The sequence below is a fragment of the Schistocerca gregaria genome, chromosome 1 (genome assembly GCF_023897955.1).
Source record: "Schistocerca gregaria isolate iqSchGreg1 chromosome 1, iqSchGreg1.2, whole genome shotgun sequence".
Classification (NCBI taxonomy): domain Eukaryota; kingdom Metazoa; phylum Arthropoda; class Insecta; order Orthoptera; family Acrididae; genus Schistocerca; species Schistocerca gregaria.
This window is the reverse complement of record NC_064920.1, coordinates 1,058,981,089-1,059,007,639: the sequence shown is the minus strand read 5'-3', so window position 1 is coordinate 1,059,007,639 and position 26,551 is coordinate 1,058,981,089. Positions and strand designations below refer to the sequence as shown.

At 38.5% G+C, this 26,551-nt stretch overlaps 1 protein-coding gene across 1 annotated transcript in view; it reads left to right on the top strand.

The window, feature by feature from the left end:
* The window catches only part of LOC126281191 (uncharacterized), a 236,605-nt gene extending 213,788 nt beyond the window's left edge, over positions 1–22,817 (top strand). Inside the window, exon 15 of the mRNA XM_049979903.1 lies at positions 22,360–22,817. Within this exon, the coding sequence (XP_049835860.1) occupies positions 22,360–22,467 (108 nt within the window). The 3' untranslated portion in view covers positions 22,468–22,817. The remainder of the gene's footprint in view (positions 1–22,359) is intronic.
* The last annotated feature ends 3,734 nt before the right edge of the window (positions 22,818–26,551 follow it).

The following is a 26,551-nucleotide window of genomic DNA, read 5'->3' as shown; positions in this document are numbered from 1 at the left end:
TCTCATAGATAGTCATTGGCCTCAACACTCACTAAATAGAGTATCATTTTCATCTGTAGATTCAGAAGAATCTTAAGAAATAGTTGCTTGAACTGATTAAGAAGAAAGTGCATTTACATATAATCCTATGATTGATGGCAGGAGCACATATCTGGAAGAAGATGGTCAAATCTTTTGGCCTGGTAATTTGTGCCGTACGGTACTTCCAATTCTTCAGTTCTTCTGTTTATGGTGATAATTTGCATACAACAACTCAGTGAAACTGTTGGCTTTGTGAAAGGGCTATGGTGATATATCAGAATGATAAAGCTTGAGAATTAACACAGCAAACTTACTCATGTTGAAAGAAAAATTGAAGAGTATATCCCTCATAACAGAGGTATAGAGCAAGATGACTCTACCAATTATCCAACCAAATTTTTAAACAGTGTTAATGCATCTGGCCTTCCGTCACACAAAATTCAATTGAAAACAGGCATCCCAATTATTCTGCTGCAAAATTTAAGCCCACCGAAATGGTGTAATAGTACAACCCGTAAAGTTATTTCTCTCCAACCTAACATCATAGGAGCGGAAATTTTGATGGGAAATGGCACAGGTGAGCGAGATTTTATGCACCAAATCCTGGTTATTCGTAACAAATCCCCGTTTCGCTTTAAATTTCTAAATTCCCAGTGAACTTACATTGTGCCATGACCATAAACAAAATGCAATGCCAGATGTTGGGTGTTGCGGACGTGGACATTAGTGTCAGTTGGTTTTGCATGGCCAGTTGTGTGCGCACCTCTCCCATGTTAGTGAAGCACACAATCTCTTTGTTCATGTCCCAATCATACTACTTCAAATGTTGTATACAAAGAAGCTTTATAAGAAAAAAATAATTTCCATTCCTATGAAGCCATCGGCACAGCTATAAATAAATACCACAGCAACTGTGAGTTTTCAGCTAGTGCTGTCGTAAGTGGTAAGTCTATTCAAGTGCTCTGCTGACTGAGCTATCCAAACACAGCTCTTGACTCTACCTCATGGTTTTACTTACACCTGAACCTCCTCTCCTACCTTCCAAACTGCACAGAAGTTCTCCTGTATACCTTGCAAGACTAGCCACTCCTCAAAGAATGGATATCTTGGAGAAATAGCTTAGCTGCATCTTAGGAGTTTGCTCTGCAGAAAAGAGTGCGCTGATACGAGACATCCTTGTAGATTAAAACTGTGTGTCAGATCTGGTTACTATATCATAAAACTAAACACCATTGCAATCTCCACTGATTGTTCATTGTTACTTTAGAGAAAGAAACTCTTGGAAAAGTTGGAAGTGAAGGTCACTCAGACTGCAGGATGAGAGGGACTTGCCTGTTGTGAGAATGAAGGGAGGCAAAGACACCTTCTGCTTCATCTTTGACTTCCCTCGTTGTCACAACAGGTGAGTCACTCTTGTCCTGGGATTTGAGTAATCTTCCATTCTTCCTCACCTTCTGTGACCTGTCTCTCCACCTTACCCAAAAAAAAGCAAATAATAGCTCTGCAAGATAGGATAGTGTTGTGTACTATTATATGTGTCTGTTGGCAGTACTAAATTTTTCCTGCATTGCTGCCTCATAATCTTGAAGTGTAAGATTGGTCAAATCTAAGACAAGGAAGCTGTAATTTCATTAGAACTGTCCCTGCCTTTAATCTGAACACTGTAATTAGCAGCGAAAAGAATGGATAGACTTTTAAATTACGAACTAACACTTTTTCTCTTACAACGGACTGCATTACACTAACTTTGCCATCTAAAATCAGTTAGATTAGAAGTGACAAAGGCTAGTGAATTACAAATATATGTTTTGAATAACTGAGTGGTCTTATACCATTCTGAAATAGAAGCTGTTTAATAAACTTTGCCAGTTGATAATTCCCAAACCATAGTTGCACTCAATCTCTTAAAATCAAAAGACCTTATTCTGATCAAAGATCTGGTCAGATACCGTGTAGGCATGTACTTTTCTTCAATTCATATCAGCAGGGTATCAAAGGTAGAGACAGAGGAGGATTAAATCAACACTGTTTGCAAAATCTATACTGAATATGCAGAGAAATCCCCCACCCCCTCACCACACACGTGCCCCCCCCCCCCTTCCACACACACACACACACACACACACACACACACACACACACAGAGAGAGAGAGAGAGAGAGAGAGAGAGAGGAAGGAATATTATCATTCCTTTTATAAACAAATGTATTTCCAAATTCTTACTGTTAAGAGGCGCAACTCCCAATTCACAAAGTAGAAACACACACAAAGAAAAAGAGAGGTACTTCTATGTTTAGGAATCATGGCTCCCTCTTAATCGGCTCTGAGAGACGCCTTTCCTATCTCTTGTCCTAACTTATTCCTCACCTTGAAGAGGAAATCTTTACTTGATTTGCTATTCTTTTTTTACTATGTTTTACTAGCTCCGTTTTAGAGTTGTGACTCCTAGAGTTAAGTACTGACTATCCCATCTGTTTAGTAATTTAACACTTTTAACAGAATTTTCTATTCTATACAGTATTCCAAAGTTAGTCACTACATCAATTTGGCTAAACATTTTGTATGTCTGTGTTCTTATATTGGTATCAATAGTTTTGCAAAGGCCTTTCTATTTTGTTCAGTTGATCATAGATTAAATCATAAAGTGACTGCAGAGTTTTTCTTAATGACAATTGCTAATACCAAAATTGTGCCACACTAAATTTAAAACTGACACTTTAGAAGATGCTAGTCAGTATCCTAGTTGTCAAGAAAGAAAATATTTTTAACAGAACATGCACTGTTAACCTCCTCCTACTCACTTTGCTGAATTTGATAGTATTGTACAGTGACCAATCAGGTTAGTTTCGAGGAGAAAAAAGTTAATTGAGAGCTGTCATCTATGACCATTTGTGACTCTGCCAGGAGCGCAACAGTCATAATGGCTGTGGAGTGGAACAGGAACCACCACCAACATTATTTTTTTTTAGTTTAAGTTACCTGTTTGCTACTGTTCTACTATCAGTAACATATAAGACTACATTTTATGCATATTTTCAAAGCTGTATTCTTGAAGAACTTGCTTCTAAACTTGGCTTAACTTCTTATGCTGTGAAAGTACTAGTCAGCATTCGTTGACAGTACAAAGAGTTTGTTCAACATTACTCATGAGGTATGTGTGCAGGACAGTTGTTACCTCAGGGACCGTATTTATTGATTGAGTTACAGTATGTAGATGAAACATTTAGCAGAAATGATTGTGTGTCCAGTGTAATTAAATCCACGCTAAATGGAAAATTAGACCAATAAACTACTTTTCATTTTACTAGACTATATTCTAATGCAGGAGGCATAGTATTCAACAACTTCATACCTAATTTGTAATTTTTTTAAAAAATGACGACTTACTCATTAGTGTGACCATTGTTATTTTGTTTCTGTCAATGTTATTCCTCTGTAATAACTGTTCCTTATTATATTGTTTTCAAGGGTGAGTAAGTTCATTTCAGACAACGTTTATTGCTGACAAGCTGCTAATATTTTGCTTAAAAAGAAAATCTTTGTCTTTTGTGGTACCTGAGCTGTTAGGAGACCCTTCCATAATGACTAAGTTTGTTTGTGGAATAGCATATCTTTTGAGAATGAACACTCATCAACCAAAGAATATCAGTGAAACTATATTGAGTTTCAGAAACTGATCTCTTCATTCTACAATCACTGCTCCTGCAAAAAAGAAAAATCTGTTGCAAGGTTCTTAATCTTTCATGGACTATGAGTATTAATGACTGACACAGTCTCATAGTTGACACCATGATAGAAGTTACATTTTGTTGTTGATCTATTAAGTGTTCCTCTTTGTTTTAATAGTAAATTGTTAAAAGATTCTTTGCATCAACTGCTTTAAAGCAACTGGGCCCATAAGTGTTTTGTTATAACATGTTGGATAATTCTTTTTTTAATTTCTTGAGAGAGATTTCAAAACTGTGTGAAAAATAATATAAAACAAGTTTCTGAACAGGTTTTCCTTGCTGTCAGCTCATACTGCTGTATATTTGCAGATAACAAATATGCAAAATTGATTAACCAAATATAAATTGTGTATCATTTGGCAGTGTCAGTCGGATCTCTGTATCGAGAGAGACAGTGGGAATAACTTCAATTCACAGAGCAGCATAGCATAAGCAACATTGGTCCTTGTTTCTGTGAAACAAATCATTTGCAGTAATCCAAAACTTTCAATTAAGTGGGTTCTTCCATATCAAGTTATGAGGAAAGCGATTGGCTGTCCTATTTAGTGATGTCCTCTCCAGACTTTTCAAGGGGAAAAAAGGGAAATATTCAGACAAGCTGTGAAATTTGGTGTTGTCCAATGATAATTAGTGCGAAAATTTTAAGTGTGGGAATTCCCTGACAAGTTGGTGCTCCTTTCTTTTCCTCATATTTCTTTATGCAAAAATTGCTATAACATAAGAACAGAGAGACTAGTGAAGTAAACTACTCAAAAACACTTTTACACTATATGTGTGGCTGTGAATGTGTATGGACTTAGAGGAGCAGGGAATTAAAGGATAATTAATAAAATGACGGGTATTATGCCTTGGTCGAATGGATTTCACATTTAAACCCAATGTTTCATCCCCATTTGTGGAGGACATTTTCAAGGGGGATTATAGTATCCTTGAGTGTCCAATTCCCACCCTGGCTCGCTACTGACTACAGTATAATTCCATTACATGCATGCTTCTGCACAGTGGCGTGACATCACATGTTTTGAATATCCAAGCGCAGTTGGCCATTGTTGATTGTCGTCATCCACTGTTGCTATCGCCCCATGGTGGAAGACTGGAACACATCTTCTTCAGCACCAGAATCCAGATGTCATTCAATATCATGCCCTCCTCCTTCCTTTTAAATTCCTGGGTTGTTTTACAATCTCTGTGGCCCCTCTGTATAGCCTTTCGTGGTATCCGCTTGTGGTTGCCATTGCTTGAGTCCTATGAAAATGAATATGGTGGTCTCTAGGCTGCAAAGCATGTTCTGCAACAGATGATGTGCCCATCTCCCCCCTTCTACAATTATCCTTGTGTTCTTCTAGTCGTTTCTTTTTGTAGTACCCTTGTACACCTACCCACACCTACACAGAATCCTGTAAATTACTGATTTTTTTCACCAGTTGGTGAGGGTCCTTGGCCTATTTTAGATCTTGTAACTTTCGGGTGGGTTTGTAGATTACTGCAATGTTCCAGGTTTTCAAAATCTTTTCCTATGCGATCGGTAACATCCTTAATGAAAGCCTTAAAAACTAGCAATTTCACAGGTACTTGTACATTACACGGTGTTCTTAATGCTCTTTTTAGCTCAGTGGATGAATAATACATTGGTGAGATGTTTTAATTCTGTGTCAAGCAGCTCTGGTTCCCAGATGTTCCTTGCTCTATGCACCATCATTGTTATGTTGCCTCACTTTTGTTGTGGGTGGTCGTTCGAATCCATGTAGATAATGGTCTGTGTGCCCAGCACGTTTTATTAATTGTCACTTTTCTGGCCGTGAAATTTTAGATTTTACAATTAAAAAATAAGGCTTATCAAACTAAAACAACTTCTTTACTGAAACTTGAAACTTCCTGGCAGATTAAAACTATGTGCCTGACCGAGACTCAAACTCGGGACCTTTGCCTTTCACGGGCAACTGCTCTACCATCTGCGCTACCGAAGCACGACTCACGCCTGGTCCTCACAGCTTTACTTCTGCCAGTATCTCGTCTCTTACCTTCCAAACTTTACAGAAGCACTCCTGAAAGAAAGGATATTGCGGAGACATGGCTTAGCCTCAGCCTGGGGGATGTTTCCAGAATGAGATTTTCACTCTGCAGCGGAGTGTGCGCACACTTCACCGCAGAGTGAAAATCTCATTCTGGAAACTTCTTTACTGTAAAATAAAAACAGAACCAAAATAAAGGCAGTCATTCAAAGGGCCATATCTGTGTAATCAAAGACTGCTGCTCGGTAACATTAAATACTGTATTACTTAACCTGTGTATTGCATCCTTCTTCAGTCTTCCTTGACATGATGTCCATAAGATGTTTGAGATGTTGCTGCTGAAGCATATGCCAATCTTTGATCATGATCCTCCTTATGTCATCCAGTGTATGAGACCTTTTCCTCACTGCAAATTTCACTTGGTCCGAAACATGTTCAGTCAGGTTCATGTCAGCAGATATGACATTCCATTCCATTCGGTTGATTCCTGCCTCCCGAAAGAAGGTGTTCATGGGGTGGGCTTATGACCTTTTCCTCCCTGCAAATTTCAGCTGGTCCGAGACATGTTCAATCAGGTTCATGTCAGCAGATACCACACGCCATTCCATTTGGTTAATTCCTGCCTGCTGAAGGAAGGTTTTCATGGGTTGGGCTTGTGTGCTGATAGGGTTAGTGTCTTGAAAGACAAACCCATAACTGAAATGGTGACAATGGAACTGGACAATAGATTAGATGATCGTGTCCCAATACTGCACAGTCCTTGAATTACCCTCAATAGTGATAGTGGCATCCAACTTCTGCACAATACCGACCCATACTGTGAATGATGTTCCTCCCTGCTGAAACTGTGGATCTTCATGGCTGCAATCTGCATTGGTACCTAGCTGTCTCCACAATCTTCTGCAATAATCATCAGGCATCAGACAAATCCTACACTCACTATGAAGATAACGCAACATCTGTGACCCATGTTCCAGTTCACGTATTTCCTTGTCCATTTTTTTCATGCAGCACAGTACCAGCTGAGCTGGGTCGGAGATTGGGGAGGGGGGGGGGGGGCACTATTGTTTAAATTAAGGCCAAATTAATAGTGCCCGGTCAATACAGCCTTCCCAGTTGCCTCCAAAAATGAAATTTACAGTTATATTGCATTATCTTCTGGGTACTTACGAACCTTCATTTGTAGGTAACAGTCATCAGTTGACTACAAGGCAGTTCTTCAATGTTTAGTTTATCATTATACTGGTTGAGTGTTTGAATAACGTCACTATGATGTACACCAATTCAAGAGCAACTCACTAAGCTGTCAAAACTACTTGCTATAAAGCAACAACGTTCTTATGGTCTAAGGTTGAAATGACCCTTCAAGGCATGTTGACAGACTGAACACTGTACACAAATCAATTTCACAGCTCACCGTGGAGATGCAGCACACACTACTAAACTGCACTGAGAGTATAGACGAAGAGTGCAGGTGTACTTTGGCATCCATTACATATGTGGCATTCAAAGCTATTTCCTTTGGTCAAAAGAGTTTTGCCATGGAGAACAGAGATTTGACGAATAATTGTTAGAAGGATAGGGATGTGTGATGGATGAAATATGGGAAAAAAATCTGCTTAACTGCAGTATATGTTGTGCCATAGTATTTTGTTTACTAATAGCTTCATAATATTTGTGTGCTCTGCTATGTTCAAAAATTTTGCTAAGTACATATTTTTCTATCTTTTCCACCAACTGGACAAACTGTGAAATACAGAAGATCCTCTTGAATAATATGTTCTTAGGTTTTCAACCATATCAATGGTTACAATGCCATGAGCTTTTGACCGAGCACTCGTTGGTCATTTTCAAGTGGAATGACTGCTGATGAGCTGTTGACCTTATATATTCTAGCTGCAGGCTGTGAAATAATGGTGCTCATGGCACCAATTTGTAAGGGTATGTGTCGACTCCCTATTCGCTGTTCCTGTTTCAACCTACCAGACCGCACTGAGGAGCAGGCTCTGTTAAGAGTGATACAGGTGATTTTTGTTTCGATGACTTCTTTAATCACACATTCCAGAATCCTAAGCCATGACAGAAGATTTATCATATTTGATCTGGTACCATTTTCTAGACAGTCCTCAGCTAAAGCTGATTTTTCAGTGTAGCATGGGTAATAAAAACTTGTGTGCCTTCCTGCTTTTTTTCTGCAGCCCACACTGTTTGACATAGGATTGTCCTCATTTGCAAGGCATTTTGTAAATCTGATCCAAGTAATTGCAGGATTTTTGTCACAGGCCTGAAGATTGTTTTGATTTTGTGGTTTTTCAACAGACTGCATTGTTCACCTAATACGTGAAGTGATCTCAGGAAAGAATTACTATAAGACCACCAGTGGATGAGCAGGAAAAGAAACTTGTGCTTTCCATTCCATGAATCTTTATTGGGCAAGAAAAGACACATGCTGATAAGATGCAAAGTAAAGTCAATCTTAAAGTCTGTAACAAAAATCCAACAATTACTGAGACCATTTAAAGATGCTGCAGGTCTCAGAACATCTCAGTCATACAAGGTACCTTGTACTTGTGGACAGTCTTACTTCAGACAAACAGTTCGCACTGTGGAACAGTGCACAAAGGAGCAGGAGAGTTTTTATTGCTATGCTATACCAAAAAATCTGCTTTGCTCAGCATGCTCTAGAAAACAGTAACCAGATCAAATTTAACAAAACTTTGTCATAGCTCACACTAACAGCTTCTTGTATTGTGTAATTAAAGAGTTCATTGAAATAAAAGTCATTGATGACATCCCTAATAGAGGAACTGTGGACTGCGGGTCAGTGCAGCGTGGGATCCAGTGATTGCAAGGCTGAAGTAGCTGCAGTGACTGCAGAGTCAACTTATGCGCATATATGACAGTGCCATAAGCAGCAGTGACATTGCAGCCAGCAGCCTATCAGCAGTCACTCCAGTTGACAATGGCCAAGGAGTGCTTGGTTGAAAGCACGTGGCATTTTAATCCCTTGACATGTCAAGATACCCACGGACATTTTATTCATTGTTACCACTGCGAGATTGTACAATTCTACAAAAGAGTTAACTTTCAGCAACAAACAACAAACTAAATGTTTTCTGCTCTTGTTTGAGATACAACTAAATGATTGTTTATTTTGCAGAGTGTTTATAAAATCACTTATCATTTTCTAATTGAACACTATATAATGGACTATAAACAACATAAACATACATTGAAATATATCTTGATACAAATTTAGAACACTTCAGAATCATGACCCTGCAGATTTAGGCAAATGTCCCATCAGTCTACGTAGCTCGAAATACACATAACTAACATAGGAAGCGTTGTTTATTCCACACCTGCAAAACTGTAGTTTTTCAGTTATTGAAGATTTGATTATCTCCAGATGGAAAACTCCACTAAGGTCAAATGAGTTGAGCAGAGCCCAAAGTCTTGGCAGTGCGGGACCAATCCATCTCACAGGGAAAGTGGCATTAAGGAGCTCTGGACACAGTTGGTCAGCGACAATAGCTGTACTTTCTTCTATTATGTACATTCTTTTATATTACCTGCAAAAAGATTCAAAAATTTTAACTTTAAGACAGGAATGGTAAGGAACTTTATAAACCACCTGTATTAAGTACTCTGCCCAATGCAGCACTCTGTTGAACTCTGATCATCAAGTTTGCTCAATTGCATCCTTTTAGAGTCTGATGTTCTCGCTGAAAATGTAGTTCTGCAGTTTGTTGTTTGTTTCTTGACTACATTTTGCATCTCCTTCTAGATAATTATCAAACAAAACTTATTGAGTATACTGTGTTTTTTTTTTTTTTTTTTTTTTTTTTTTTTTTTTTTTTTTTCTAGACGAATTTTGTGGTTAGTTACACATTTTTGCATGTCATTGAGTCTTGCAAAAATAAATAAATAAATAAAATATTGTGCAGATTCCTATCAAAAGTAAGAACATAAAATTTGCATTGCCCATAACATTTACTTTTGATAGATAAATAGCTTTGTCTCAAATAACACATCGCCGAGAAGCTAAGACATGGGATTTCCATACAGCAGAAGGGCTAAAAATCCCCATCCAGCCCTCCAAATTTAAGTCTTGCATGGTTTCCTTAAATTTATTAAGGTGTGTGCCAAATTGGTTCCTTTGAAATGGACACAGTCTTCCCCATTTGTGTGTTATCCAAGCTTGTGACCTGTCTCTTGTTGTCAGTGTGATGTTTAATCTTCTTTCCTTTTCCAAATATCTCTATGATTTTGTATATGGTTTTGGCAACAAGTACTATGTTCATACCACTACATTTAATACATAGGTATATGAAAATAATTTTTTTTACAAATATTTACATTTTGTCAAAAGAACCATGAGATTTTTGTCTATTGGGGGTATTTATTAGGATATGACTCTATCCTTTTGAATCTCCTTTTATTTGCAAGTATGTTGTGTCACTGGTTCACGGTTGTCACCTACAATAATGTTGTCGAAGCTGCACAATGTTTCAACAAGACAGCTGCTCGTCATCTTCAGGTGCTTACTGATGTGTTGCTGCAATGGCTCAAAACAATATGTCTCCTGACTTGCTAGAAAAGCACAGGTAACAAGGATTGAGGCTATTATGTCATCGTAAACAAATCATAGAGAATGGCGACATCCAGTGCCCCCCGCCGGACAAATGGTCCATCCCCGCCGGACAAGTGGTCCATGGGCTTCTCATTCATGCCGCGGGAAAAGCGCAGCCACAAATAGGGGCCCAGCATGTGTGCGGGCGGGGTGTTAGTGCCCATTTTAAGTGTGCAGGCTTTGATTGTCCGCCTGTGTTGACTCAGATTCGTTCGTCTGCAGCAGATGATGCCTTAGTACCACAGTGCTGGTTCTCATACCTTGCTGAGCTAAAATCCTGTGTCTGTTGATCAGGTTGTTTCTTTTATGAATTTCGACTGCTTCTTTAATGATGGAGTCCCAGTATGTGGAAGCAGATGAAAGGATCTTTGTCTCTCCGTAATTCATGCTGTGTCCCCTCGTCAAGGCAGTGTTCAGCCACAGCAGACTCTTCTGGCTGACCCAGTCCGGTGTGACATCTGTGTTCAGCACATCTATCCTTAACAGTGTGACACGTCTGACCGATGTATGATTTCCCACACTGGCGGGGATTTTATATCTCCCTGGTCTTCCTAGACCTAGGTTGTCTTTAACAGAAACCAGCATAGTTTGCACTCGCGCTGGAGTGCGGAAGACACATTTTATTTGAAGTTTTTTTTTTTTTTACAGTCTACCAATCTTAAAGGACACACCACCAACATACAGTAGAAGAGCACTGGTAGCACTAAGGCATTGTCTGCCGCAGACAAATGAATCCAAGTCAACACAGACAGAGAATGAAAGTCCACACCCTTAAACTGGGTGCCGACATTGCCCATATGCACACTGTAGGGGTCGCTATTTGCACGTGGGCTTTTCTCGTGTCACGACTGACAAGCATGTGGCCCGTTTGTCGGGCAGAGGGCACTGGATGTCACTGTGCTCTATGATTTGTCTATGATGACATTATAGCCTCAACCTTGGTTCCTGCACTTTTCTAGTGAGGCAATATGTATATCGGTAAGCCATTGCAGCAACACATCAGTAAGCACCTGAATATGATGAGCAGCTGTCTCATCGAAATATTTTGCAGCTTCCACGACATTATCCGATGAGACGCCCGTGAACCAATAAAGCAGTTACTACATTGGAAAAATCTTAAACACTACAATTATCTTGATTAGAGAGTTCACCTAACCATGAAATTACTGAGTTGAAGAGATAAAAAAAAAATCTAGCCATTACTTACCTTCAGGTGGACGCAAGAGTTTTAGTTCTCCCCTTTCCAATTTCTCCTCATCGGTTTCCCTTTTCTTTCTGAAGAAGAAACCTGTTGTTCTGTAAGCTACGAGTGCTGTGTTCCATTTTGAGTGTGTGTCAGTAATACTAGTAATTGTGCCGCCTGAAGACTAAGTGCTGCCTAGCTTTTTCATCTCTGCAGTTTTAATAGATTTCTGAATTAAATTTTCCATTGGCTATAGTTCAAATATTCAGTGAGCTATGCAGTTAACAACTCTAATGTTGACTACATCTTAGAGGCATTGAGTAGAATCCTGAAGTTCTCTCTCTCTCTCTCTCCTCTAAGGTAAAGGAAGTTGCAGCCTACATTGCCACAGAATCACCGTTGTCTGAACCAATTTTGTCATTCATTTTTATTGTTCATATCTTCCCCTCACATACGAAAAATAGATGTGTTTATGGAACAGTTCAGCATACAGTAAGCCTAGTGTAAATCTTGTGGTGAAGCTTAGTTTTCTTTGCATTCTCTGCTACCTCCAAGATGGAACAATATCACCCTCTGTATCTTCAACTACTTGCACCCCTACGCAAAATGAATGATGTGATAAATGTAATTGCCTCCATTATATGAGATGTGTTGACATGACAATTATCCCATTGCCTGTTCTCATATCATCTATGCGGTTGAATTATTCATTGTCTGTTCTAGTTATCAGTTTTCATAGTACCTCTTTGCCTTCAGAGATTACACTAGCTTAGCAGAAGGTGTAATCAGCTTTCAAATAGCAATAGAATGTTACATTATGTCAAGTTTGGTTTGTGGTTTCAGGCAGTCCTTTAAACGTGCTGGGATTGGGACAGATGTAGTACCATAACCTGTCCATCAGATTCTGATAAAGTAAGCCAGTTGCATTCAGGGAGGAAACAGGATGATGACACATGTGTTTCCATTATTCAAGCTGTTTAATCAGAATCTTTTGATCAACATACTGGGTATAAGATGTCAGCTGAATTTTGTACAATTATATAGTTGATGTTAGCTACACCAAAAAAACTGATTAATGTAAATTAAAGATATCAAACAGTGGTAACTCCAGGTTGGAATATTAACATGGTAGGAAATGATAGATTGCTGCTCACCATAAAGATGACACGTTAAGTTGCAGACAGGCACAGTTGAAAGACACTGATGTGACAGTTGCATTCTGGTCCAAGCTGCTAGAGTTGGCGATCCTGTGTGTGCAAGGTGTGCTTAATTGTGTGAATGAATGGTGTGTTTTTCTTTTTCGGATGGAGACTGTGAACGGAAGCTTATGTGTAAGTATCTTTTGATTGTGCCTGTCTGCAAACTTATATTATCATCTTTACGCTAAGTAGCAATCAATCTTTTCCTATATTGTTGCATGAAAGATTTGTAAGCTGAGGAAAAATTATTTTCAGAATAATCATCTTGACAGCTATCTCTACCTCCCATCTTCAGGTTTCATTTCTTTTATTATTTATTTATTTATTCGTTTCGCCCTCTAAGAGCACACCGAACCATTAGTTAGCACTGGTCTTCTTAGCTTTCTTGTTCTTCTTCTCTTCCCAAAACTTGCTCATCCTTTCACTATGGGCCTGTCGTCTTTCTTGTGTCCATGCATTTTTCAGTTTCAGATTCTTTTCTGACAGGTTTTTGGTTGTGAACTAATGAGAGTTGATTTTCTGTCTGTTTGCAGTCTGTGTGGTTTTTTAGTGGGTCAATACTGAGTTCTGTGAGGTCATTTTGGATTTCTGTTAGCCAGCATGCCCTGGTTTGGCAAGTTCCTTAGATGATAAGGAAGATTTTCTTGGTCATTCTAGAGGTGTCCATTCTTGCTAAATGTCCGTAGAATTTCAGTCGTCTTTTTCGTGGTAACTGACGTGAAATCTTCACTCCTTGAGGACAGTTCTTCAGAGCTTTTGTGCATCCAGATACCATCTTGAATCTTAGGTCCAAATATTTTCCTGAATATTTGCCTTTCCATTTTTTCAATGTCCTAAATGTTGATGGTTAATGATGATTTTTCAGTTGTGTAGAGCGCTTCTGCAAGAGTTGGCTGTATGATAGTGATGAAGTTTGGCTTGGATGGACAGCGATTTCTTATTGTATGTGTGCAGGTCATTATATAAGCTTTACGTAATTTTTCTGCTCGTGTTTTGTGAGCTACTTTTTCGTTGCCAGTGTTGCTAATCAATTTTGCCCAAGTACTTGAAGTTCTTAACTTGTTTGATGTCACCATATTTTGTTGCAAGTGGTTTCAGTTTTGAACTTTTGGAGTCCATGAATTGTGTTTTCTTGTAAGAAATTTGGAGACCAGTTTTGATGGCAACCTCATGAAGTTTCTTCCTTGGGAGTCCGTGTAATTATTGCTAGGTCATCAGCAAAAGCAAGGCATTTTATGTTGATTTGTTTGTCCTTTGTTCCCATATTTATTCCAGGTATTTCTTTCTCCCACGTCTTGATAATCTTGTCCAGTACCAGGATAAAGAGGAATGGGGACAAGCCATCACCCTGTCTCATTCCTGTCATAATTTGAAAAGGTTCAAAAATTTCTTCCATGAATTTTACTTTTGAGATTGTGTCTGTTAAAGTCTTCTCAATTAATGATATAGTTTAGTTATCTACACCATATTCCTGAAGTGTATTGAACAGACTGGTGCAGTGAATCGAGTCATATGCTTTCTTGAAATCTAGGAAGCTGATTAATTGACTACTGTTCGACTGATGGTGTTGCAGTATCATCTTCAGGTTCCAGATCTGTTCTGCGCAGAATTGATGTAGGTGGAAGCCTGCCTGATATGCACCGATTATATGTTCTGTCTGTTGTTCTAATCTGGTGAGAAGAGCACGTGAGAGCACTTTGTAAGCGACTGGTAGGAGTGAAATGCCGTGGTAGTTGTTGGGATCATTCTTGTCTCCCTTTTTGTGTAGAGGGTGAATCAAAGCAGTTTTCCAATCTGCTGATATGACTCCATTTCCCCTTATTTGCAATGATAGCTTTTAAGTCTGTCAATCAAGAGTTCGCCTCCAATCTTGAACATTTCGGCAATTACACTGTCTTCCACTGGAGCAGTGTTTCGTGTCTCCTCATGCGTAGGTGGAGTTGAATCCTGGTTTGAGGTCGCAACATGGAAGTCATGGTTCACAGTTGTGTAACTTCCCGAAACGCTGTTTTAGGATTTCACAGTTGGCCTTTGTGTTCGTCTCAAGTGTTCCAGCATGCTGCCGAAAACAAAAACAGAGAGTGGGCGGCTTGAAGGTTGCTAGTTCTTCCCTAAATGTCCTATACAAGTTCCTTGTGTTGTTTCTTTAAAAATCGTTATCGATTTCCTCTAATCGTTTGTGATGGTATGTGCGTTTAATTTGTCTGATGGTTTTGGATGTTTTCTTCTGTGTTTCCAAAAAGTTCTGCCAATTCTTGGGTGTCTGATGGCTGTGCCAGATCTTCCAGGCTTGAATATGTGTTTCCTTTTCTGTGGTTGTTGACTGATTTTTATTGATGACTTCTGGATAGTTCCAAGAAGCTCTTCCCATTTTCCTGTGTTAGTATCTAGTGACTGTGTGAACTCCTCTGCATGTTCTTTTAGGTATTCTAGTACTCTCTCTCTCTCTCTCTCTCTCTCTCTCTCTCTCTCTCTCTCTCTCTCTCTCTCTCTCTCTCTCTCTCTGTCTCTCTCTCTCTCTTTATTTTTTAACTATATATATTTATGACTAACCTGCAATATTGAGGTGGAATTGCTCGCTAGTTCTTACCTTCAGGAGGGAATATTCTTAATACTGCTGATTTTTGAAACTATTAGTTCTTTCTTCTGCAAGGAGTGAAAGGGGAAGGGAAGGTCACTCATATTCCAGGATAAAAGGAATCCATCTGTTATGTGTGATCAGGAAGAGAGACAAAGACCTTTACAGACACACACTTTTTCTCTGAACATTTGTGTGTGTGTGTGTGTGTGTGTGTGTGTGTGAGAGAGAGAGAGAGAGAGAGAGAGAGAGAGTCCAGATGCGCCTTTGTAATGTGGAATTGATCACTAGGTGACCCGTCAGTATAAAAAGAGGCAGGAAGTATTGCAGTATTGTGTTGTCAGTAGAGAAGCCATAGCAGCAGAGTGGGTTAGTCGGGAGAGCTCAGTTACTTTGAACATGGACTAATCATTGGATGTCAACTAACAAATCCAACCAGGACATTTCAACCCTTCTAAAGGTGTCCAAGTCAACTGTTGCTTGATGCGACTGTGAGGTGGAAATTTGAGGGAACAATCACAGCAAAACCAAGACCAGGCAACCCTCATGTAGTGACAGAAAGGAAACGACGAGCATTGCAGAACATGATTGTAAAAAATCCCCTAAAGTCAGTGTAAGGAATCATGAATGAGTTCAAAATTGCTACAAGCACTCAAGCAATGACTGTGTGTAGTGAATTAAAAATAATGTGATACATAGGGTGAGAATCTCCTTGTAAGCTACACTTATCGTTAGTCATTAATAACAGGCACTGGAAGTGGTGTAAGGATTGATGCTACTGGACAGTGGATGGCTTGACACAAATGATTTAAAGTAATGAATCACACTGTAAACCCTGTGGCAATCCGAAGGAAGGGTTTGGGTTTGCGAATAGGTGGAGAATATTACCTGCCATCATGTGTAATGCCAACAATGGAGCGTGGAGGAGATGGTGCTCGGTATGTGGATGTTTTTCGTAGTTGGGATGTGGTCTCCTTATTGTGCTTAAGAAAATGCTAAAGACATAAGTATAGGAACACATTTTACAGCATTGTATTGTGCTTGCAGTGGAGAAACATCTTGGGCATGGTGATTGATTGTAGCAGCTGACAGTGCACCATATCATAAAGCCGCATCTATGATGCAATGGTTTTGTGGACAATAATATTCATGAAATGGGCTGGCCTGCCCAGAGTCCCAACCTGTACCCAATGGAACATCTTTGGTATGAGTTATAACATTGACTCCACTCCAGACTCTAGCGTTCGACTTATCCAAATGATCAAATTGCTTGTTTTCAGTGGCACAGCACAAGTCAGTGCAAAGAATTCGGCAGTATGATGCATATCGAACTATGGCTCCAAAAGAAACAGAGCACTAACTTTTTTTGGAAATTTCTCAATATTTATGTGAAATGCAAACATGTTGACTTTCCAGTACATGCTGTGTCATTTACTCAGTGTAAAGATGTGTGCACCTTGTTTCATTTGCTCTCAGATTGAGGTGTTATATACGCAGGATTCAAATTCCCTTTCAGCCAACCTAGGTAATACCTCTCACGTGTTCATGCCACATCAGCAGTGACAAAGTTGGCCCCAAACAACTTCCTTTTCCTCATCAGCAATACTTTTGGTTTCCAAATTAAGCACACTATAATTCTGAAACTAGCAATGGATTAAAGTGTTTGCATGAGTAGCATGAAGGTTCAGAGGAGTGTCAGTAAGTGTTTACCTCTCTGCTAAACATTTCTTCATGTGCGAACAGGTGGGGCCTAGTTGTAGCCAATGTAGCTTCTAAATGTATATGATCTGATTTTGGGTGCATAATTTCTTGTGGAAATTCAATTGACAATACAGTGCGAAGTGGGGTAGAGCTTAGCACCCTGAACTCTTTGATGGAGGGTTCCTGACCATCCGTCCTGGTGTAAGTAACTGATTACAGCAGAAGCTGGATCCTTGGGCTATTTGAGCTTGTGCTGTGTCTGTAATGACCTCATTGTCAATTGTATGTTAAACCTTAAACTCTCTTCCTTTAATTAACCACAGTAAATGAATTGTACTCAGATTACCAATCAAAAGTTTAAAATGCTAACTGTGGTGCTATAATGGCTTCAGATATGCTTTACCTCTTAAACACAGTTAAGTATGGTGGTTGGTTAGATGCAGCATGGGAAATGTTTTTTGCTAGTGAAGTTACATAAAACTGCATGATTCAAAAATAACCAGGCCCATATGCCACTGAATACAAGCATTCCACACAAGCATAATCCATAATTTATTTGAAAATATTTACGTGCTTCCTTACCTCATAGTCAAACAACTATTTGGTAGTCTGTGTGTTTATATTTGAAGCAATATATCTTTTTTTTAAATTCATTGTACATGTTGTAAACAATACGAAAAAAATTAAGAAACTGATTCCATTACAGCATAAGTATTATTTCAGTAAGTATGCCATAGAATTGCTTCCAACAACTGCCTGTGGTGTATGCCAGGTATCGGATGCTGAAAACACTGCCATGTGTCCAGTCCTTTCCAAAGAGAGAATGTCACTGTTAGTGTCATTCTGTACAAATGGCCAATGAGACTGATTCATTACAAAGTAGCAGGTGACCAAGGACATTTAGTAGGCAGTACAGAAGAGTATATTGCAAATGACATTGCATTGTTAGCACAAATGGAAATATTGCACTGTCATGTGTCCAGTCCTTTCCAAAGAGAGAATGTCTCTGCTAGTGTCATTCTGTACAAATGGCCAATGAGACTGATTCATTACAAAGTAGCAGGTGACCAAGAACATTTAGTAGGCAGTACAGAAGAGTATATTGCAAATGACATTGCATTGTTAGCACAAATGGAAATATTGCAGTTCTCAGTAACAGTGGTGTCACACTGTAAAACATGTGATGCAAGGTAATGAGTGTATGGATTATACGATACACTGGGCATGGCATAATTAGTGCCAATTTTGGAAGAGTAACGCTTATATCTTGAATAGCAGAAAAACATTTTCACTGTGTTGTGCAGCTGGTTGGCACTATTATTTATTACTATCTTTATAATGGATAAACCATTCGTAGAAGCTATCTATGATATATAAATCATTGGGTGAAGGGGGGGGGGGGGGGGGGGGAGGGAGTGACTGTACTTCCCAACTGACATTAACATTAAGAGAGATCAGATAACTTTTAATTCAATTTCTGTCCTTCCATACATTCCATTTAGATGGAAAACAATATGCAGTTAGTTTTCATACCAACAACCAGTGAAGTAAAATCTCAAACTGAGGATAAAGTCGTGCGTTGGCATGTCAGTTCCTATAAACTCCAAATTACTCTCTGTGAAAATTTCTAATGTTAGATTTAACTAGTACTATTGTAAGAATTAACAACTGTTATGCTTAAGATATAAATATAATAATATTTTGTCCAAATATTACTCACTGCCATACAAGATGCAGAGATTATTATTAATGCCAAAAATTGCACTGAGGTTACAGTCTTAGAAAACCCTTTGATAAAGCAGTTATGTAGCGGTTGTAGCACTGTGCCATTGTAGCATTGCGTTTGCCACTTGCTTCCATAGGTGTGACATCTATAGTGAATGGAGAGGTTCTAACCATAGGATTTTCACTACCTGCATCACATGCACTTTACATAATACCAGGACACACAGGAGTGGAACTTTTGCGCTTGTAGGTGTGCTCTATATATATCTTGTGTGAAATTTTCAGTGCTAATTTTTTCAGTCTAACAACAATTCAAGATTATGAATTTTCTTGTACTATGGTGTGCTAGGCAAGAGTCTCTATCTGTTTTGTGTGAGGCGTGATGTGTTCTGCAGATGATTGTGTTTTTAGGAGTGCATGGTTCCTCACATTCACAAGTTCCTCTTTTAATTGTGTAAATTAGTTGGATAGAAGAAGTAAACATTTCCCCAACTAGGACTTACCCGTTTCATTCTTAATGTTTCCCTGTTGTCTGGTAAGAATGTGTACAACCTTTGACCCTTTTCAGTAGCATCTGTCTCCTGCTATCCTACATCCACTCTCCAGGATTCCTGAAATGACAAGTAGACACAACAATACTTTCAAGTACACTCCTATGTCTCCAGTGAAGTGTGCAGTCTTGTGCATCCTGCAGCAGAGTTCGTGTGTTGGATCAACTGGCTGGAGAATGAAAGTGAATGGTCAGAACTGTGAACTGTGTCTTCGCTTTTAAAAAATCTGCTTGTATAAAAACCTTTTTGGTTTTTTGCCTTGTGTCTTTGTGTGTGTGTGTGTGTGTGTGTGTGTGTGTGTGTGTGTGTTATGAAGATCAAAGATTTTTTTTTTTTTCAGAAACAAAAGAAAGGAAAAATGTAGACCTATGAATGGAGCTGACAGAGTTAGCAAAGATGAGAGCAAATCACTTAGCAACAACGTAAAGTCACACAATATCCACAATGAAATATAATTTAGAAATTTTTTGTACTTTACCATATCCAGACTGTAACAACTGGGTAGAATTGTGGACAGGGAGATAACAGATCACTAGTCACAATCAGAAAGTAAGAATGGGAGAGAGCAGATCACTAGTCACAATCAGAAAGTAAGAATAAAAACAATCACATTGTTGGGATGCTAAATGAGAAAAAGCTTGGCAAAACCCCGAAAGTACAGAAGGAAGGTAACAGACGTCTGGAAAGACAGAATAATAGCTGCAGAAATGGAAGCTCACAAAATAAGATGATAACAGTAACCAGAAAGAAAGAGGAGGAAGAAATTTTGAGCGGCTGGTAAACAAGTGAGGACAGTGAGTGGAGTAAGTATTGAGTAATTGAAAGAGAAGAGTGTTACAAAAAACTGGGACAATGTGTCAAATCAAAATCCGTAGAGAAGGAACACTGTCTCAGACTGACAAATCATAGGGGAGTAAACTGGCAGTTACTTTTTTTTTAAGATATATCTCAGCCTTCAGCTGTAGTGATATAGGAATTTTACTCCTAATATTGTCCATTCTTAAGAACTAGAGATGGTAGTTGTGAAAATAATCATCATAATTACTTTAGCATACAACCACTAATGTTAGGAACATAATCCTCAGCAAGTTTCTTCAGGAGTCAAACATCTGTCATTTGGATGTCTTGTGTTAAGCATACAGAGTCAAAAAATAAAAACAAACAAAGTTATTTGGACATGTAGTCCTTATCTAAAACAGGCAACAGCATATCCTCTGTTATCGTCTGACCACCAAAGAATTCCTATCCATCGGATGCCTCTCCAAACACTAGCTAGTTCAGAACTAGAAGTAGTTATACATTTTGACTCTTATTGATATCAACTATAGGTCCATCTTGGAGAGAGAGAGAGAGAGAGAGAGAGAGAGAGAGAGAGTGAGTGAGTGAGTGAGTGCGGTGGGGGGGGGGGGGGGGGGAGGCAGTCTTTGTTCTGTGCTGTGGGCGTGTCCCGTGACAACTTTTGCAATACATTGTTGGTGTGTACTATTCAAACATCTAACAACCACCCCCTGGAATCTGAAGTACATAGTTTTTAGTTGCCTCTTGCCGGTATATTTTGGCTGGACAATATTTTGCATACCATAGAATTCTTTTCATTATGAAAGAGGTAGCCTGGCATATCTTATTGATATCAACTACAGGTCCATCTTGGAGGGGGGGTCAGTGTTTGTTCTGTGCTGAGGGCATGTTCCGTGACTAAACTTCTGCAATACATTGTTGGTGTGCACTATTCAAACAGGTAACATCCACCCCCTGCATATTATGCAATTCCCAAAATTTTAATGTAATGACTAAGCAGAGTGTGATAAGTCATTAAAACTTTTAAGGGCGTTCACTTTGTGTAAATTCCCATTTCTTGAAAGCTGCTGTGCCTTTGAGTATCAAAAGTGCCTTGAATCTGTTATTTTTCTGGTAAATTTTTCCTGTGCGACACTTTATGTAATATTGTTTGTAACATAAAGCACAGATATATAAATGTACAGAGACTGCAACAGTATTCCAATAAAACATCATGCATGTTGTTGTTGTGACAGTGAGACGCCAGTTAAGAAAGTAACTTCCTCCATGTCAGGCCTGGTAGTCTGAAGACTGGAAGGTCAAGAGATCAAATCCCACTCAGATCAGGGAATAATTCAATCTGTCTTTAATCAAGCCTTAATTTCTCAATGTTGTGAAGATTAACCAGAAACTGAATGTCTTTCAGATTACACATTAAACAGTAGACTTCCTTTCTCCAGTAAGATTACTGGAGTAGCTTAGGGACACGCAAGTCGCTGAAGTGATGTCCAATTGAAAACTTGCACTAAGATATTGAACCACATAGAGTTATTATTAGTATTAGTATTATTATTATTATTATTAGGGAACATATTGTCTTCAGTGAATATCTGTGTCTGTAACAAACTTATTTAGTGTTCAATCCAGATTGCACGAAAATATTTATTTTCAATATTTTCTGTTTGCTTAGAATGACACATTCAGATAATCTAGAACACAGAAAACAGTTCTAATTACAAAAATAAATAAAAAATTGATAGTAAACCTTTATTGGAGTAGTAAGTTCTTCTTAAATGTAAAATCTAAAACACAGTTAAAATTAATTGTATAATTGAATAAAACAATAATCATTTCAATTGCTTATAATCTAACAAAACCTTTCAGGCTTTTGTAAGTGTACCTTGTGCTGAGTTGTTACTACTATGAATGACAGCTCAGCATCATGAATAATTTATGTCAACCCATTCTTTTTTTATCAGCCAAGGATAGCACAATGAATACATATTGTTCACTGCAATACAGATTAATCATTTAAAATTTTATGGAGAGTAAATATCTGTTGCAACCCCTGGAATAATTTAAACTCATTGGTGAAAAACTATTTATGGCCAAGTAAAGCACAAGAAAAATAAATAAAGAGAAGACTAAAATTATTTGTTTCACATTTCCATTTACTTTCATTTATATTTAAGTCTGCTTTTTTATGAAAGCACTTTGAAATCTTGATTCTGTATGTTCCTTTTTTTTCCAGGTGGAGAAGAAGATACACACAGAATTTTCGCAGCGGCTCCTTAAAGGCATAGATGTTGACAACTTTTTAAATTATGTGCATGATGGTGAGAAAAGGCACAAAGACTAAGTTTTTATTTTTGGTGCAGTGTAGTGTGACAGACAGCTAAGGTGCAGCATGATGTGCAACAGTATGAAGTAGTTGGTGCACACAATTTTCTTCCCCCTTTCCAAAGACATATTTTGTAGATATTTTAGTGTTGGTTGCCACAAAATAAGTACAAACAGCAAACTTGTATAAAAACTGTCATCCCACCTGTAATGAATTCATATTTAGTTTTATTGTATGTATGTTTTGTAATGAAAATATGTAAAGCTCAGGAAAGTGATTTGTAAAATGTTGTTCTAGTTTTGATAATTATATATAAAACTAAGATTTGATACTCTGTGTTGGGAACTTAGTGAAAATATAGTCTTTGTTTTGAAGTAACTTGTTCTCTTTTATTCTGATGTGCTGCAGTTTAAAATACCTGTGTTTTTCCATTTCATACACAGTTATTTCAGTTGATGCTGTTTTTCTGTTGAGGATTTTGTACAAACTTTTTAAAAAAATTTAAGTGAACGAGTTTATCATATGACACCCTTTACCTTTTTATTGGTGGGTTTGTAAATTCACAGACTCAGTCACTAAACATTTTATTCAGCTCTGCTTTGACAACGTCAGCATAATTTAACTGTTGACGGCACAACTGGTGATTAGAGCACAAAAATCTGTGTCTGGTCAATTATGGCAAAGTTCCATAGCCAACACTGCTAGTGTTCAATTTTTAACCTAATGTTCACTACACACTATCCTTTTGTGAAGAGAGATATACTCTTTCCATACAAAACACCTTTGAAACTAGAAGATCACAGATTACTTCTGCAGTGTGATTTTTATGTATTTTTTGGTTGGATTATCTGACATGCCATGCACTATCATTGCCCCAAAGCATTTTATAAGGAAAGCATACGAATATACAAAATATATTCAGTTTCATGAGAGCCTTTGACTGGCATAGAAATGAAAACTAGCATAAGTTAAAGGTGTGGGTCCCTCTCATCTTGGGGTGTGAGTAACCTGCCCTACCGTTTTAATATTCCCCAACCTACCTCTCTTTCCTCCTGGAGAAAGGAACTAATGGTCCTGAAAGGTAACTTGTGTGTCACTTTTATGTATGTCTCTTGATGGTAAGTACTAGCCACCGATTCTGTCTGACAATTTCTTATTTTTCTCAGTTAAATTTTCCTTAGATACAGTTGAATACTTTATTTATGTGAAAACATCTTTTACTCTTAAAAAAAAGTATATGAGAATGGTTAAACTGTTATGAAGAACCTCTTGTGGGCTGGTGGTATGTCAGTAAGCTTAATTTTATCAAATGGTAAATTTTCAATTACTTAAATCTGAATAGAGATTATTTATTTATGCCCTTATTTCACGTGGCAGGATTAGGCCGTCTGTTACATCTTACCAAATGATGAATTAACAGAGAATAAAGAGAGTTAAATTTAGTGTAATGAATAGGTAGAGTCAAGATGCTAGATGTATCATTTCTCACATTGCAGTTATGGAATGATGATAGATATTTTACAGGCAGTAAGAAGTATTGGAGACATCGGTGACTAACAAACTGATGGAGAAAACAGAGCATGTAACAATCATATCACCTGTTTGGTCACATCTACTGTAACATCATAAGAAGGACTGGCAGATTGAAGCACCAAATGTTCCATTCATATCATTAATGACTAACTCACCTTGTCATTAATTTACAATATTTGTATCATGTTGAACTAAATTGTAGTAGTCAAGATATGGCTGAGTGGGCTAGCTTTTATTTTGAGTGGAAATAATTTTCTAAATTTTTGAATTGCATGTAGGAAAGATGGAGGTTTTCTGCATGTTGCACCAGGTTGTTTTTCCTAGTTTAAATGCTCATCCGCAATATTACTGTGAGTTTTTGATTGCATGTGAGAAAGATAGAGGTTTTCTGCACGTTGTACTAGTTTTTTTCTAGTTTAAATGTTCACCAAAAATTTTACCATGATAGGATAAATTGATGTCATCAAAGAGTATGAGAGAAACTATTACACAAAAATTTCTGCTAATCAGTTCTCGATATGATATTTGGTTGGACTATGACTTCTCAGGATTTAGTTAAAGGCCCAAATTTTGTGTCCATCATGATACTGAAAAGAGATTGTCATTAATACCTGAAACAGCAGCAGCACCTTCTCAGGACTGACGCTTAGATATGACTGGATGTCTTCAGATTATAAGTAGTTGTTTGCAAGGGTTCTCGCCTTGATGCAATCTCCTTACTCGTTTTGGACGGACTGCACCTTCCACCAGACTTTTCCTATGAAATGACTACTATTATGTAGTGACAGGCCCTGGTAGATACATAAACAAAGGTTTATTATTCCATTTACATATTGGTTTAACTTCTGATGAACAACAACTTCTTACAATAACAGATTCCCATTATGGTTCTGATTCAGATTCGGTTCTGTGTTATCTATAAGTCTCCCTAGTTACTGAGTCTCACAATCACAGAATTTCACCATTGATGGAGCTCCATGGCACGCCAACTGCTCTGCAGAATCTGAGCCCCTGCCTATTCTACATTTTACATTTATATTCCGCAAGCCACCCAACGGTGTGTGGCGGAGGGCACTTTACATGCCACTGTCATTACCTCCCATTTCTGTTCCAGTCGCGTATGGTTCGCGGGAAGAACGACTGTCTGAAAGCCTGCGTGCACGCTCGAGTATCTCTAATTGTACATTCGCGATCTCCTCGGGAGGTATGAGTAGGGGGAAGCAATATATTCGATACCTCATCCAGAAACGCACCCTCTCGAAACCTGACGAGTAAGCTACACCGCGATGCAGTGCGCCTCCCTTGCAGAGTCTGCCACTTGAGTTTGCTAAACATCTCTGTAACGCTATCACGGTTACCAAATAACCCTGTGACGAAACGCGCCGCTCTTCTTTGGATCTTGTCTCTCTCCTCCGTCAACCCAATCTGGTACGGATCCCACACTGATGAGCAATACTCGAGTATAAGTCGAACGAGTGTTTTGTAAGCCACCTTCTTTGTTGATGGACTACATTTTCTAAGGACTCTCCCAATGAATCTCAACCTGGTACCCGCCTTCCCAACAATTAATTTTATATGATCATTCCACTTCAAATCGTTCCGCACGCATACTCCCAGATATTTTACAGAAGTAACTGCTACCAGTGTTTGTTCCGCTATCATATAATCATACAATAAAGGATCCTTCTTTCTATGTCTTCGCAATACATTACATTTATCTATGTTAAGGGTCAGTTGCCACTCCCTGCACCAAGTGCCTATCCGCAGCAGATCTTCCTGCATTTCGCTACAGTTTTCTAATGCTGCAACTTCTCTGTATACTACAGCATCATCCATAAAAAACCGCATGGAACTTCCAACACTATCTACTAGGTCATTTATATATATTGTAAAATCAATTGTCCCATAACACTCCCCTGTGGCACGCCAGAGGTTACCTTAACGTCTGTAGACGTCTCTCCATTAATAACAACATGCTGTGTTCTGTTTGCTAAAAACTCTTCAATCCAGCCACACAGCTGGTCTGATATTCCGTAGGCTCTTACTTTGTTTATCAGGCGACAGTGCAGAACTGTATCGAACGCCTTCTGGAAGTCAAGGAAAATAGCATCTACCTGGGAGCCTGTATCTAATATTTTCTGGGTCTCATGAACAAATAAAGCGAGTTGGGTCTCACATGATCGCTGTTTCCGGAATCCATGTTGATACCTACAGAGTAGATTCTGGGTTTCCAAAAACGACATGATACGCGAGCAAAAAACATGTTCTAAAATTCTACAACAGATCGACGTCAGAGATATAGGTCTATAGTTTTGCGCATCTGTTCGACGACCCTTCTTGAAGACTGGGACTACCTGTGCTCTTTTCCAATCATTTCGAACCTTCCATTCCTCTAGAGACTTGCGGTACACTTGGTGTCACAAGCAGCCATCTGGCACCCCTGGAACATCTCCAGCATAAATCACCACCAGTCCAAATAGAACCCAATTCCCTTTTATCTATAACTATTATTACTTAAACTGAATCATTTGCAAATCAGTTCTCTATTAACACAAACATTAAAACCTCG